We start from the raw sequence: 17,146 nt of genomic DNA on the forward strand, positions 1-17,146 counted from the left end.
TTTGCATTATTTTCTTTAACTTTTTTACTGTGATGAAAACATATACAACAAAACATTCGCCAATTCAGCAATTTCTACATGTATAATTCAGTAACACTGATTACATTCTTCTTGTTGTGAAACCATTATCACTAGACTTTTTGGAATTATTCCACCACTATTAATATAAACTCAATGCCCCTAAGCAAAAACTCCCCCTTTCCCTTCCCTCCTACCCTGGTAAGAACTAATAATCTTGGTTTCTATATCCTTGCTCATTTCATATAAGTAAGCTCATACAGTATTTGTCCTTTTGCAACTGACTTTTTTTCAGTCGGCATAATGTTTTTTTTAGAAAGAAATGTTTTTAATTATAACATGTTAAACATGAAAGATTTATCTAAAAATAAATAGTAATTTGTTGTCATATTTATTTCTTGATCATTAAATTTTCTTTATGACATGTTTTCATTTATCCATGTATAATTACAGCATTTACTACAAAACAGGCATCAAAATTGAAGTATGAGCCATTTAAAGCAAAATTGGTGAAAGTCAATTTTTTGTTGTGGGAGATCAACAGAACTTTCTTTATTATTATTGTTATTTAAATGAAGGTTTACAGAACAAGTTAGTTTCTCAGCGTAATGTTTTCAAGGTTTATTCATGCTGTGACATGCATAGGACTTTATTTCTCTTTATGGCTGAGTAATATTTCATTGTATGTATATACCACACTTTAGTTTATCCGTTCATTTGTTTATGAGCCAAAAAAAAAAAAAAACCAACCCCAAACCTGTTGCCATCAATTCCAAGTCATAGCAACCCTACAGGACAGAGTAGAAGAGCCCCATAGGGTTTCTAAGGAGCACCTGGTGGATTCGAACTGTGACCTTCCGGTTAGTAGCCGTAGCTCCTAACCACTATGCCACCAGGGTTTCCTGTTTATGAGCATTTCAGTTATTTCCACCTTTTGGCTAATGTGAAAAATGCTGCAATGAACATTGGTGTAAGCTTTTCCATTAATTTTTATTTTTCAAAATGGCACATTAAATATTTTTTATCGTGATTACTGAGTTTTTTGGTCCTCCCCTTAAATTCTGTACCCAACACAAGTGCTTCATTTGCCTCAACTAGCCTTCTACATCCACCTATCCAGTGGGGTTGAACTGTAACCCAGAGAGACACCAGTAAATACCTGACTCAGCTGAGTCAATCAGATTATCTGTCTGAATTTGAGAATTTGAACTACAAGACATTACTTAGATGATAGTGGACACTTGAACTGAACTGTCATATCAAGCTGGGGTTTAAGGAGTCATGTTGGACTTCGAACAGGCCAAGAAGGCCCATCCCTAGATAGAGAAGCAAGGATGAAAGAGTTAAGAGTGTGGTGGATAGTATATTTGTTCAAAATAGTCAATGTTGCCTCTCTGTTGGAAGAGTGTATGTCATGGATTGAATTGTGTCCCCCCAAAAATATCTGTCAACTTAGCTTGGCCATGAGTCCCAGCATTGTGTGCTTGTCCACCATTTTTTGTGATTTCCCTATGTGTTGTAAATCCTATCACTATGATGATGTCTTAAGCCAATGTCTTTGAGATATAAGAGAGAAGCAAGCAGAGAGACCAGGGGACCTTACACCACCAAGAAAGCAGTGCTGAGAGCAGAGCGTGTCCTTTGGACCTGAAGTTCCTGCACTGAGATGCTCCCTGACCAAGGGAAGACTGATGATGAGGACCTTCCTCCAGAGCCAACAGAGAGAAAAAGCCTTCCCCTGGAACTGGTGCCCTGAATTCAGACTTCTAGCCTACTGGACTGTGAGAGAATAAACTTCTCTTTGTTAAAGCCATCTACTTGTCACATTTCTGTTATAGCAGCACTAGGTGACCAAGACAGAATTTCGTACCAGGAGTGGGGTGCTGCTCTAAGAGATACTTAAAATGTGGAAGCAGTTTTGAAACTGTGAATGGATAGAGGACGAACAGCAGCAGAGAACCAGCAGCCAGAGAACCAGCAGCAGCAGAACCAGGAGACCAGAGCCAGACAGTGCTGGAGCTGACCCATGGAGCAAGAGAGCTGAGTGCCTGTGCACAGGAGGCTTCCTGGCGAACTGGGGTGCCTCTAGGCACTTACTGGTGGAGCTACTGAGCTTTGGAACGCTTGCCTCAGCAGAGCAGATGTGGGCATGAGTCCCAAAGAGCTGAGAGGTCAAGAAACCAGGAAACAGAAGCTGAAGAGACAAGGAACACAAGAACCAGAAGTCTCAAAATGTATGGCCATGACCTCAGGGGTTTCAAAGGGTGGAGCCATGGCCTCTGGTGTTTCTAAGGGTGGAGTTGCCACTCAGATGGACTATGAGAATGGTGCACCTAAAGCTGAGGGAACAGAGTTGCTGTCCCAGTGGGCCTGGAAGGTGGAGCTGAAGCCCAGGTCCAAGGGGCCTCCACTCAGAATCTGGAGTGTGTGGCCAATACGGAGTCTGGAAGGCAGGGCCATTGTGTACACTGTCTCAGAGAACAGGGGATTATTTTCAAGCCTTGAGGGCTAATATAATGTGTTCTGCTGACTTTCCTGGTGCCTGTTATGGCTTCTTTTCCTCTAATTTCTCCCGTTTGTAATGGAAATGTCTAGCTTATTCCTGTTCTGCCATTGTACTTTGTAAGCACATAACTTGTATTCTAGATTTCACAGATGAAGAGGAGTTTTTGGATTTTGGATTTATAATTGAGTTAAGACTTTCGATGGGGTGAATATGTTTTACATGTGGCAAAGACATGAATTTTGGGGGGCCAAAGGGTAGAATGTCATGGATTGAATTGTGTCACCCCAAAATATCTGTCTACTTAGCTGGGCCATGAGCCCCAGTATTATGTAATTGTCCACCATTTTATGTGACTTCCCTATGTGTTGTAAATCCTATCACTATGATCATAGAAATGAGATGGATTAGTGGCAGTTATATTGATGAGATATACAAGTGTCGTAAGCCAATCTCTGAGATATAAAAGAGAGAAGAGAGACAGAGGAACCTCATACCACCAAGAAAGCAGCAAGGAGCAGAGCGCATCCTTTGGACTTGAGGTTCCTGCACTGAGATGCTCCCAGATCAAGGGAAGGCTGATGATAAGGACCTTCCTTCCTCCAGAGTGGACAGAGAAAGCCTTCCCCTGGAGCTGGCGGCCTGAATTTGGACTCGTAGCCTACTGGAGAATCAATTTTTCTTTGTTAAAGCCATCCACTTGTGGTATTTCTGTGTATTTCCTGCTGTACTGACATAATTTTTAAGCATTTATCATGTACTAGGGTATATCCTTCTCTGTGCTAAAGTTATATTATGTGCACATACACATTTTGAAAAGTCCTTTAACTTGTTTATGTGAGAGAAGTGCAATTTATTATACTGACGGCAAGGATAATTGTTGCCTGTGCATTATCCCTATTACCTGATAACAGATGGCTCTTATTATTTTTTCTCACTTTATACAAACTGTGATTTGACCTGAAATTCCAATTAAAAGCATCTTTTCCGTGGCATATACTAGAAAAATAATTTCTGCCACTTCAAAGTGGTAACAATGTCTGCATTGGAGAATCTGAAAAAACAGTCATATCAGCTGTCATTTTAGTTTTTTAATTTGGAAAACAAAATACATTTCTTATTGTTTAATATAGAAATAAATCTTTGTGCAGTATTCTTATTCCTAACCTTTATTAAACTGAGTATCCTCTCTGGTCTTATGAGGATGTAGCTTACTTTTAGGCCTCTCTTTCAGATCAGCCTTCATATTGCACCCTGTGCTCTGAAAGTAGAGTACACCAAATTGGCGGAAATTGTTAACTAGTGAGAAGCCAACTTCCGTTTTGCACAAAAAACCTTCTGTTATGCCAAACTGAAATTAGTAAGTTATAAACATTTAAATTATTTTTCATAATACTCTGACAAATATAGTTTTAGCTCCTTTATATCGTTTTTGGTAGGAAGCACAGAGAGATTAAGACACTTGTTTGAAGTCACCCACAAGTAAGTGGCAATGCTAGGCCTAGCAACCAGACCACCTGGCATCTAGTTCTTTCCGTTAGGTCTCAGTACAAGGAACAACAAGTCCCTTCTTTGTAACATTCTCCTTAATACCTGTAAGAATCCTTACGCTGCACACAGAATGTTCCGATTGTACTAGAAATAAATTTTTAAAAGTTTAAAAAGCATGAATGTATGCTGCCTGTTACATTAAATAACATTTTGCCACACAAATATTTGATGAGATGTACCAGCATACAACAAAGCAGAATTTTTCTAGAATACTTTGATAATGAAGGTATATCAATTGATTGTTTATTTTAAAATGTTGCTTACAATGCAATTCTTGATTTTAAAAAAGGTAAGAGAAAAATAACATTAGAGACAAGATTCAGAATGAATAACCAGTCTTTAGGATAGAAAGGAAAAGATAATCCTTGTTCAACAGCACAAGCACAAAAGAATATAATACTGATAAAACATACCAGGAATTCAAGGAGAATGTTAGCATTTAGAAATATGAACTGCTTAAAATTACATGTAATAATAGTGGTTCTGTTGTTTCTGTTGTGTGAGCCATTCATTCCATTCTAACTTGTCTTGACCCTGTAGGACAGATTAGACCAGCACCATAGGGTTTCCTAGGCTGTAATCTTTATGGGGAAAACCCTGGTGGCCTGGTGGTTAAGTGCTATGGCTGCTAACCAAGAGGTTAGCAGTTCAAATCTGCCAGGCACTCCCTGGAAACTCCATCGGGCACTTCTACTCTGTCCTATAAAGCCACTATGAGTCGGAATCGACTTGACAGCAGGGGGTTTCGTTTTTTTTTTTTTTTTTTTTGAATCTTTACAAGCGTAAATCTCCAGGTCTTTCTCCCAGGAGCCACTGGTGGGTTCAAACCACCAAATTCTTGGTTAGTAGCTGAGCACTTTACCATTGTGCAACCAGGTCTCCTAATAGTGGTTCTAATTACCTATTTTTAAGTCTAAAAATCATTTTTGTGTATCAATGCTTTATACAAACCTAAGTTGGATAAAGGGATATAGCAAGTGTGAATGCTAAATTAGGAGCCCTGATGGAGCAGTGGTTAAAGCACATTGGAACCAACAGTCGCTCTGCATGAGAAGGATGTGGCAGTCAGCTTCCGTAAAGGTTAGCCTTGGAGACCCAATGGCGCAGTTCTACTCTGTCCTACAGGGTCGCTAGGAGTTGGGATCAACTGAATGGCAGTGGGTTTGGTTTTAACACTAAATAAAAACTATTACTAGATATTTACAAGGCCACTTTGTGCATTATTATTTTACATGTATTTTGAAGATCAGAACCATAAATATCTGAAAAATATTTTAATTTGGTCAATTGACAATAATGAATTTCAACCAGTTGTTTATAAAACAACTTAAAAAATAAACTTTAGCCAATTTCCTTGAATGTGGAAGATGTGAGTTAGTGCCTGAGGGAAACATTTATTCACAGGATTTTCTTTATCAGTAGAAATGATTTATTAATATGATAGAATATTAATGGACACTTTCAGGTCTAGTAATAACTTGTATCCATAAATAACTTCCTAACTTTGGAAGAGCTACTTAGTGAAATTCTTTGCTCTCCTATGTTCTGAAAGACATAGGAATTCTGGCCCATGAGCTTTTGTGGAGAGAGAGTTATCATTAACTAAAACAGACTACATGAGAAAATTGTACATTAACAGATTAATTATCTTGTTAAGGAGATAAAATATAAAAGTAATGTTTTTTGCTTATCTAAAAGATGACAAACCCATTGCCGTTGATTTGATTCCAACTCATAGTGACCCTACAGGACAGAGCAGAACTGCCCCACAGGGTTTCCAAGGAGTGCCTGGTGGATCTGAACTGGCGACCTTTTGGCCAGCAGCCGTGGCTCTTAACCACTATGCCACCAGGGTTTCCAAAAGATGAGAAGTGAATGTTAAAAATCTGTCATTCTTCTGCCTTATTTATTCTTGGCAGTTTAATGCTCCCAATATAGACGTGAACAAACATTACACCAACTTCGTATTTTAGAAAAAAACGTATGAGACAGAGAAGAAATGGTCTTTTTTTTCTTTCCCCCATGAGCCACCCCAAATCAACTCTCTTCCTTGCCTACTTATTTTCTGTCCTAATGTTTATAACATAATTCCTTTTTTAGCAGACATTCAAATTTCAACCCAGTCAGCACCATATTGTCTACTTACAACTTCCATTACTGATAAAACGAATGGTTTAACGTTGCAAATGTATACTGGGCTTGACAGAGATAAAGGTTCCTTTTAGTCTTAATGAATAAAGTATAGGCTCCTCTCCACAGAAAAATAATGCTCTGACTCCACCATCCTAATTAGCCTGTGGCTCTAACTTCTTTTTCCAGACAAGGCAATTAATTTCTCAGTTCCAAGGATACATTTCTGGAGCAATTCAACATTGACTATAGATAGCAATTTAAGAGTTGAAATCTTAATATGAGGAAAAAATTGGCTGTAAACTAAAGTTTTAAAAACTTTCAAAATTAATTATGTCTTTCTTGTTTTTTACTTAAATCAAAGTGTTTTTTAAAAAGTGGCAAGTGCCTAGTGGGGCTTGATTTGTACTGAATAAAATTTCCATCAGTACTAATATGGTTTAATAGGTTGTATGTAAGAATACAAATGACTGGAAACACAGGTCCCATTCAGTTGGGATCAGCAGTTGAGAAAACCTCCACTGCTTGCTGAAAATGGCGATATTTTATTTTTCTTGTTGTAAATAAAACATCAGTGTTCCAGCCTCAACCTCAGGGCCCCTGTTCCAAGGCCAGGCTTTCTTCATTTCCCAGGAATGTGGGAGACCTCTGAGCACAGGGCCACAGTGGAGGCCTGGAAGCACCTTCACTGCCCTGCCTCATCCTTGGGCTTGCACGTCCTTGGGCTTGCAGCGAGGTGACGGAAATCTCCCTCCAATAATCTTAAACCCCCTGCTCTGCCCTCCTCACCCCCAACTAAATGGATTGCTTAAAAAGTAAAAGTCAGATTTAGGCAAATCTCCTCAAGGATGGTTTCCTTTCTTCTAAGCAGCGGTGAGCAAAACATTATAAAGAACTCTTTCCTCACAAAGCTGATTTTCTAGTTGGAGGGGAAGGGGGAAAGCATGAGACAATACAAAAGTAAGATAATAATTAACATATATAGCATGCCGGAAAGGGTAAGTACTATGGAGACAAAGCAAGGAGGGAATTAGGGGGTGTCTGAGGTGGGTGGCAGCAATTGTGGTCAGGAAGATCTCACTGCGAAGGTGATATCTGAGCAGAGATTGAAGGAGGTGAGAGTGAGCCATTTGGATATAGGGTTTTGGGGAAGAGCATCTCAGGCTGAGGGAAGAGCAAATGCAAAGACCATGGGGCGGGAAGGTGCCTGGCTGAGGTTGAGAAACAGCAAAAGCAGTGTGGTTGCACTGCGTGGGAGGAAATGAGGTCGGAGAGGTTAAAGGAGGTGTACGTCATGCAGGTCCTGGTAGACCATTCTAAGGACGACTGAGAAACGTGGGGAACCTCTGGAGGATTTCGATTAGAGGATGGCATGACCTTTCTAACAGGTTGTTAAAAGCACTCTTCTGGACACTAGCCTTGATGGAGGCTCTGTCAAAAGAGACCAGCGGGATAAATCTGATAGCAGGTGTCACAGACTTTGTACATGCAACTACTGAAAGAGGAAAAGAGTCGAATTCTGGAGCAATGGGTATTTGGGGGTGGTTGCTGGAGGGGGTTACCCTGGGAGGCGTAGCTGCTTAGCTTTCGGGCCAAGATTGTGCAGAAACCTCTAGTCTTAACCACTCTTGTCCCACATCTCCACTTGGAGGGTCAGAGCCACCGCCTGCCGTGTTGCCTTGGCGACCACAGGCCAACCCCCCCCCTTCTCAATCCCTGGCTCCGCCTCCTGACCGCGAGGCACGGGGACCCGGCGTCTTCTCAAGCTGGGAGGCCGGGCCTGGGCCAGCGCGGGCTCATCAGTATTCCGCTGCCGGAGACTCCCCCAGCCCCGCCGTGAGTCACAGCCCCTGTCAACCCCGCCATCAGCGAGACCCCAACACCTCTGCTCCTCCCCTTCACCCCAGGCGGAGGCTAGAGCCCAGCAGCAGGTCCTGCCCTCGAGCGTGCCGGGTGTCCCTGGGCGTTGACACGCCTGTCCCTAGCTATGCAGAGCTTTTCCGCACCCCGTCCACAGCCAGAGGCTGCAGGTCCGCCGCGGAAAGGGGGCGCCCTGGGCCCAGCTCGCGAGTAGCGCACCCCAGGAGCCTTGCTTCAGGGCATCCCCGCAACAACTATCTGGGGACATTCAACTCCCCTGAGCGCCGTTAAAGCACCGCCGCGCTTCCTGCAATGCACCAGACGGGGGAGGCAGACATCCGAGGCCCGTTCATTGCACCCCCACTGGGATGCACTGTGAGCAAAAAAGGTAGACCGTCTACTGCAAAATCAGAGGGTCGGAGGCGCGGGGAGTTAGGGGTGGTTTTTCTTAGGACTCACCTTGTGCAGTTTCCACATGGCCCCCAGAGCCTTGACTTCGTGACTGGAGTGTTTACCCTCCTCCAAGCACTGGTAGCAAACGGGCATCTTGCACTGCACGCAGTACATGCTGTGGTTTTCCAGCTCGTGGTCTGTACAGGTGGAAACCTTGCGCGGGCTCAGCCGCCGGCTCACGCGGCCCTGGGCCGGGGGTACCAGACGGTGCTTGGCCAGGGGCCCCCGGGGCGGGTGGCAGCGCAGGCGGCACGGATCGCAGTAGAAGACATCGCACTGTTCGCACATGACGGTGGCCTCCTTGGGCGCCTTCTCGCAGAGCTGGCACTTGAGGGCCGCAGCTTTGCTCTGTTGGTAGCGGTCAATCACCCCTTCCAGGACGCGATTCTTGGGGAAGCCGCGGAGCCCCCGGTCATCCAGGATGAGGCTGCGGTGGCACTGGGGGCAGGTGATACAGGAGTTGCGGGGCACCGGGGCCAGAGCCGGTGACAGGTGGGTGGCTGGTGGCGGCATAGCCGGGGGGAACACGCGGACGCCATTGGGGGACCTCTGGCATGGGGTAGTGGGGGCGCTGGCGAAACCCCCGTAGGAGCCATAGCCGCTGTCCGCCTCGCTGTACAGGCTCATCTTGTCCAGGTCCAGATAGTCATAGTCGGAAACCCCGGAGCCCGAGGCCCGACGGCTCTGGGGGGACTCAGACTCCGGGGTCTGTACCAGGATGTTGCGGGCGCACGCCTGACATAAATTGTGAGAGCAGGGCAAAATGATGGGCTCCCGGTAGAAGGAGCCGCATACAGGGCATTTTAACTCTTCTTCCATCTCTTCCATGGGGACCGGGTTTGGAGCGTTGCAGTGGTGCCTGAACTGGCGAGGTGGCCAGCGGGCCCGTCGCGTCCAGCACCTTGGCCAGCGGCGGCGGCAGCTGCAGCGGGAGTGGTGGCGCCTTCCCGCGTCGCCTTGGCGCGGACTCCCAGCTAAGCACTTGCTCTGCGAGCCCAGGAGCCGCCGCGCCGCGCGCCAGCCCCGGAACGCCTTCTTCTGCCCTCCTAGTCCCGCCCCAACCTCGAAACAGGGGTCCATTGGACGGCGGGTGACAGAGAGAAGTTCTCATTGGCCACGTGCTCCGTCCGTCCCATCCCCTCCGCAGGCCCCCGGGGGTTTAGTGGAGGAGTCTGAACGTCAGGGGAGTCTTTGCTCCCAGCAGCGTGAGCTCGGGAGGGGGCTGGCTTGCGGAGGCGAGGGGACCGAGAAGGAGGAATTAGGCGGGATGACTCATCCTTCGCCCCGCTTGCTTCCGACCTCCGGTGCAGTCACCCAGGAGCAGGGGGCGTGAGAAACCCCTCCCAGTAGCGAGTGGGCTGGCTGAGGGAGCGGGTGCTTCTTGCCAACAGTTTGCGTTTGGCTTCCAGCTACGGTCTCTGCGCCGACCCACCTTCTCTGGGCAGTGCTGCGCACCGCCGGCGGCCCCCCTCCTGCTTCCCCTGCTGGCGGCGTTAGCAGGCCCCTCACCCAGGCCTAGGTTTCTGAGCGGCTGCTGGGCGTCTCTCCCCCTCCCTAACCCCCCGGAAGCTGGCCGCTGGAGCTCCCACATCCCCGGAGTCTGATGGCGATGGGCATGAGCCCCGGGAAGAGAGTCCCTTGGCTTTTCCGAACCCCAGTCCTTCGTCTCTAAAAGGGGATTTCCTAGTGTTGCGGTGAGATTTAAACCAGGTAATCTATGTAAGGAAACCCTGGTGGCGTAGTGGCTTAAGTGCTATGGCTGCAAACCAAGAGGTAAGCAGTTCAATCCGCCAGGCGCTCCTCGGAAACTCTATGGGGCAGTTCTCTGTTCTCTAGGGTCGCTATGAGTCGAAATCGACTCGACGGCAGTGGGTTTTTTTTTTTTTTTTTTTTTTTGGTTAATCTATGTAAAACCCATTGCCATTAAGTCGACTCCGACTCATAGCGACCTTACAGGACAGAGGGAACTGCCCCCATAGCGTTTCCAAGGCTGTAAATCTCTATGGAAGGCGACTGCCGCATAGTTCTTCCGTGGAGTGGCTACCGACCTTCCGGTTAGCAGCCAAGCGCCTTAGACGCTGCACCACCAGGGCCCCAGTCAATGTAAAGGCTCAATATATGAGTCAAAATTTATACCCTCTTTATTTTACGCTTTAAATTCGCACTGGCCCAAAGGCCTCTACGCTGTGGTGTGGATGTGCCTCTAGCCCCTCTTCACTCCCCTGCCTCCCAGTGCTGTTTCTTTATCAGCTCTCCTCAGCTCCTCACTGAGCTTCCACGAGGCCAGCAGGGCTTTCGTTCAGCTGAGACAGGAGTGGTGGGTCTGTTTCTGAGTGACCTTAGTTTAGTAATAAATCTATAGATGAGTCACTCTGTCACTGCAGAGTCTCAGTATTTGAATCCAAACGCCAGTATTAAATGGCACGCCTCCTGAGCATTGACCACAGCCTCCGGCGTGGTGGTTTCTTTCTGTTCCCTCCAGTGAGGTATGTGGTGATGCTGATGGTAGTGATGGGGAAAGGGGGCTCTAGTGCTCGTCCCTGTATATTAAGTACCCCCTCCCTACACATGGCTGAAGATACCTGGTCCTGCCCCTAGTCTGCAGAACTGTTGATTTGATCAGGGAAGGTGCCTCACAAAGGTTTTCTAGACAAGTAACATTCTGAGGTAGCAACTTATTTGTAATAGTACATGGCTGCCTTAACTGATTCATGAAGTAAATGACAAAAACTCTTTCCAAGTTTTAAGCAGTCTTCCAATTTCTAATCTTCCAGAAGAGAGATAACTTGATTATTCATGGTTACATTTATAATTTTGAACCAGTTTATTGTTCAGGAAAAAATCGATTTTTTTATAACTTTGCCCTTGGAGAACTAGTCCAATAAACCAGGTTCTCTTTCCAGCACCTTCTTCAGTTGAAATGAAAGCAGCCTTTAATGATCCTTGGGTTTGTGGAAAGGCCTCATTGTTAAAGCCATCTTAATCACAAATGCTATGCAATGTATTTTTAACCTGGCTTTTAACTAGTTGAGCCTGGAGCATCAAAAAGGGGTATGTACCCTGTTTGCAGGCATAGAAATTTTTCAAGTGTGGTTGAGATACCTGAACTTGCAGAATACATCTAATTTGTGGGCCCCAAGATAATTTGTTAATAACAAGTAGTTAATTATTGAAAAACTTAGAAAGGAGTGTCAGTGCCACTCATTTATGATCCTTTCCATGACTGCTGTGTTAATTTAGCCCAAAGCCACAGTAGCCTTTGACTTGTGCTTTGAACAACTCAGGGTAAGCAGCTCTTACTCTTTCTATGCCTTTGAACTTTGCTCACAACAGTATGTGATCTAAGAGGTCTGTTTATTGGTAGAAAACAATGCTTCGTTGAAAGTAAAGGCTAGCATTAGGGACTATCTGAGACTTAACAGCACTGTCGGTTTCGCAAAGAGCCTTAATAGACTAAAGTCAATATACAAAGATTTGCTCTATTATGAAGTATCTGCAGATGATTTGTTAGGTCTATTTGGTCAGGAATTAGAGAAATTAAACCAGTCCCAGGAGAGCTGTTAAAATGACTATCATTTGTCGAGCACTTACCTTGTTCCAGGTAGTGGGTTTGTTTATGTACATGTATTACCTTTTTTTTTTTTTTTATTACCTAGTAATAACATAAGAAGGTGGCACAGTTATCTCTACAGATGAGTAAAATACCCAAGGTCAAATATTGGTGAGTCTGGGATTTGGACCCAGGCACTTGTGAGTTTGTTCCTTTGTTCATTTATTCATTTGCTCACTCATTCAACAAATGCGGAATTCTACACTGTCTCAGGCTCTATGTGATAAATATCCCAAAATGTCTTCGTTAACCTCCCGGCTATACTGCCTTCTTTTCCTGAGAGTTGATTATTTCTCTCATATTCATTTCTTTAAAGATTTTCCTCTTATGTGTACTACTTGCTCATAACGTACTTTAAATCCCCCCCCCACCATGAATTGTGTTTGAAGGGGAATAAAAATCTGCATGTAATTGATGATATTACAGAAATACTATACCATTGGGTGAATGTCTTTCCCCTTCCAGCTGGTGAACAGCCCATACCCTGAAGCAGGAGGATTGATAGCCCTGTAATTTCGTCATTCCTGGGATGGCTACAGATGTTCTCTTTTGTGTAAAGTGCTTAATCATCCCCTGAAACTTACTGAACTATTCACCCAAATGATGTTTCTTGGCAATCGGTTGAGGAAATTTAAAATGCACTAACTGCTTTTCCATTCTTTAAAGACAAATTGCTTTCCAGTGAAAAATTAGTTGCTTTCCTATTTGCTTATGACTACAGTGCTTGATTATTAACACACGATTTCTTTATTCTAAAGAAATGACCACTCACAGAAGAAAGGGTTCTCCCCTTCTCTCCACATTTTCCCCTAGAGCCATCTATCCTTAGTTTTAGGGGAAAAAATCAGTGACAGCAGCTGTCCATATGCTTTGACACTTGAAGATCCTCTGACATGTAGGAAAAAATATTTTGTATTTACTTAGTGATTAAGGGTATTGCTGGCTGTGGTTTGTAAAAATTGCATTATTTGCAAAGTGATGGATGCGATGTTTATATTTCAAAAGAAATTATGATAAGAATTCTTTTTACAGAGTAACTTACTCCATTAATACTAAATTTTCTACTTGTAATATTTTGTACTATTCTTAAAAAAAAACCACTGCCGTCGAGTTGATTTCAACTCATAGTGGCCCTGTAGGACAGAGTGGAATTGCCCCATAGAGTTTCCAAGGAGCGCCTGGTGGATTGGAAGTGCCCACCTTCTGGTTAGCAGCCGTCGCACTTAACCACCACACCACCAGGGTTTCCATACCATCCGTAATAACTATATATTTCTTTGGGGTTAATATTCTTTTGTCTTTTTAATTATTCAATTATTAAAGTAAGAGCCTTTTGCCCATTTAGTACTACTGGAAAATGACCTTAATCAAATTCTGTTGTATTTCTATCCATAAGTAATATGTTCCTAATATTTTGGGAAGGACAGGCAAAAGAATCTGGGAAGATGGAGGTTTGTGAATCCTGTATTAAGATAAGAGAGTTGAAGGATAAGTCCGGGAGACAACACTTGTGAATAATAGGTATCCCAGAACTAGGAATAGGCACTGGTGGAGGAAAAACCATAACTGAAGAAATAATTATCCTAAACCAAGGAAAGATACGAGATTGCAGATTGAAAGGCTTTTAGAATTACAGATGACATTGGTGAAAAGAGACCCAGCATATGCAGATACAATTCTTGAACTCCAAGGGAAAAAGAAAGGAAAAGAGAATCTTATAAGCTCCCAGACAATGAAACATAAAGAAAAAAATCATATTGACATGTTTTCTTTCTGTGACTTAAAGGCAAGAAGAATGTGAGAAAAACAAAACAAAACAACTACAGCCTGTTAAAAATAAGAGAAGGTATCCTAAGTACTTTATAGCCAACCAGGAGATCACTGGCTTTTCAGGTCAAAGAAAGATATTTCCAAGAATTCAGAGAACATAGCACTCACATATTCCATCTGAGAAAAGTACTTGAGAAAAGATTTTAAACTAAGTAACAAATGAACCTTAGCTAAGTCTTTAGGTTGGATGAGGAGGCAGTGGGGAAGTAAAAGTATTCTAAGGACCTGATATTATTGAGGAGAAATAGAAGAGGAAAAGGTGAGAAATCAAGTGTCTTTGTTGGAGGAATTACTTAGTGTCCTCTTTTTTTCCCCACATAATGGTAAATAAATATATGTATGGTTGAGGCCTGGGAAAAGAAGCATAACTATTAATATAATTGAAAATACAATAAACTAGAAAAAAACAGAACAAAACAAACAATCGAACTCAGTGCTGTCGAGTCGATTCTGACTCATAGCGACCCTATAGGACAGAGTAGAACTACACCACAGGGTTTCCAACGCTGTAAATCTTTATGGAAGCAGGCTGCCACATCTTTCTCCCATGGAGAAGCTGGTAGGCTCCAACCACTGACCTTCTGGTTAGCAGCTGAGTGCTTTAACCACTGTGCTACCAGGGTTCCAAAAGTACAATAAGACCTGAAAATCAGCAAACATTGGGAAAATACTATATGAAACTCTATGATAACAAATTTGAAAAGCAAGAGGAAATGGATAGTTCCTAGGAAAAAATATGTTAATTAAATTAATCCCTCCTAAAAAAATATACATTAGACCAACTTCCATAAAGGGATTTGAAAGGTAGTTTCAGATTTATCATTTAAAAAGGCATCCAAATTAGATGTCTGCACAGATTGGCTCTAGCTAATCTTTTAAAAACAAGTAATTTCAATGTTATTGAAATAATTCTAAATTCAAGAAAAATATAAAATGTTCCCCAATTTTTATAAAGCTGTCATAACTTGAATAACAAAACCTGATATAATTAATAGAAAACAAAATAAATTGAAAACTAGAAACCAGAAACACCAAAGTAATAGATATATAAGTGCTAAATAGGTTATTAGCAAATGGATTTTGGTAATACATAAAAAAAGTAATGAACTATGACCAAGTAGGGATTTTATCTGGAATGCAAGTATGACTATCATGAAAATTATTAACACAATTTAAAACATAAAAAAATTAAAGGAAGAGAACTCCTTCTTCTGGTTATATGGGAGTAATCCTTCCATTAATGACAAGAAAACAGGACAAGCTATAGGAAACAGTTGGTGTCCAGACACTGGGTAATAGGCAGCATAGGATTATAATTTTTGAGAGAAGGCAAAGAAAGATGTGAACCCTTCCTTCAGCCAGGCTTTCTACCACATGGCAATTTCCAGATTGTGGTACAGGGAGGAGAAATCCAAACAAACCTTAACAATCTCCCTCAGTTGAAGACACAGAGATTGGATTTTGGAAGGCCAAAACTCAAAAAAAAAAAAAAAAAACCTGTTACGATCGAGTTGATTCCAACTAATATCGACCCTGTAGGACAGAGTAGAACTGCCCCATAGGTTTCCAAGGAGGGGCTGGTGGATTTGAACTGCCAGCATCTTGGTTAGCAGCCAAACTCTTAACCACTGCACCACCAAGATTCCTTGGAAGACCAAGGAGACTAGAATTTTCAGAGAGGAAAAAGCTAGACAGAGAATGAGTTCCAGGTATCTGGATGGGAGTCTCCTTGGATCTTTGACTGGACACAATCTGTGCATGTATTGGGTGAACCTCTACAAGGCTAGGCGATAGCAACTTCGGTGAAAAGAACAAGTACTGAAGTTACCATATAAACTATTCTCAGAGCACACACAGGCCAGGAATCACTCATATTCCCTTGAACCGGATTGAAGAGAACTCACCGAATGTACAAAAATCAATTGTTATCTACATATACTAGGAATGAACAATTGGCAATTGATATTTAAAACTGAACCATTTACAATAGCATTAGAGAAATGAAACATTTAGTGTTGAGTTTTTATGTGCAAGACCTGTACATTGAAAACTATAAAACATTCCAGAGAGAAATTAAAAGACCTTTCTGGGGGTGGTGTCTTAGTTATCTAATGCTACTATAACAGAAGTACCACAAGTGGATGGCTTTGACAAACAGAGATTGTTTCTCCCACAGTCTAGGAGGCTAAAAGTTCAAATTCAGGGTGCCAGCTCCAGGGGAAGGCTTTCTCTGTCGGCTCTGGGAGAAGGTTCTTGTCATCAATCATCCTCTGGTCTAGGAGCTTCTCAGTGCAGGAACCCCAGGTCCAAAGAACACTCTGTTCCTGGCTCTTCATTCTTGGTAGTAGGAAGTCCTCTCTTCTTTGCTCACTTCTCTCTCTCATATCTCAAAAGGGATTGACTCAAGATACAACCTAATACTGTAGACTGAGCCTGCCTCATTAACATAACTGCCTCCAATCCTGCCTCATTAGCATCATAGAGGTAGGATTTACAGCATATAGGAATATTCGCATCAGGTCACAAAATGGTGGACAACTACACAAAACTGGGAATCATGGCCTAGGCAAGTTGACACACATTTTTGAGGCACATAATTCAATCCATAACAGGTGGAAATGCAAATTTTCAGCAGGGGTTTGAATCGGAATGAACTGGTTCGAAGCCCTGATTTGGTATAGTAGACATTAGCAGTGCATAGCAATATCTAGATCTTTTTTTCTTATTGGGCCTATGGGAGACTACACATCCCAACTCTTTGTTGTTAGACAAGATCTCATGACCAGTTCTGGCCAAAGAAATACATGCAGAAATGATGTGTGTTGGTTCCAAACTGAGGCATTAAAGGCTCCTGTACAATGCTATAGAGCATGTATTGAGATTTGTTGAACTAATAGCTCAAAGCTGGCTGGATCACTGACTCACCACATGGAGAACAGCTATATAATCATTGAGTCACTGACTGGAGAACAATGAGGAGAAACTGACTTTTGTTTTATTAAGCCAGAGATTTGAGGATTGTGTGTTACTGTAACAAGCATAGCCTAACCTAATACAGTAGTAAAGAGAGATGAATGGAACAAAGACAAGTCATGAAGTGTGACCCTTGAAAGAGACTAAGTAGCTACACTGATTCTTAATGGCTTATTAGTTCCAGTTCTCACGAGGCCTGGCCTTACTCTGGAAGCAGC

The 17,146-nt window shown here is 43.0% G+C and overlaps 1 protein-coding gene across 5 annotated transcripts in view; it reads right to left on the reverse strand.

Moving 5' to 3' along the window:
* The window catches only part of TRIM9 (tripartite motif containing 9), a 112,409-nt gene extending 102,814 nt beyond the window's left edge, over window positions 1-9,595 (reverse strand). For 2 of the 5 annotated variants that reach the window (XM_049897928.1, XM_049897927.1), the window contains exon 1: window positions 8,522-9,595. In XM_049897928.1, the coding sequence (XP_049753885.1) occupies window positions 8,522-9,595 (1,074 nt within the window). The remainder of the gene's footprint in view (window positions 1-8,521) is intronic. The other 3 variants (XM_049897930.1, XM_049897929.1, XM_049897926.1) reach the window with 2 other exon arrangements.
* Between the last annotated feature and the right edge of the window lie 7,551 nt (window positions 9,596-17,146).

Source organism: Elephas maximus, chromosome 10 (genome assembly GCF_024166365.1).
Source record: "Elephas maximus indicus isolate mEleMax1 chromosome 10, mEleMax1 primary haplotype, whole genome shotgun sequence".
In the NCBI taxonomy this organism is placed as follows: Eukaryota; Metazoa; Chordata; class Mammalia; order Proboscidea; family Elephantidae; genus Elephas; species Elephas maximus.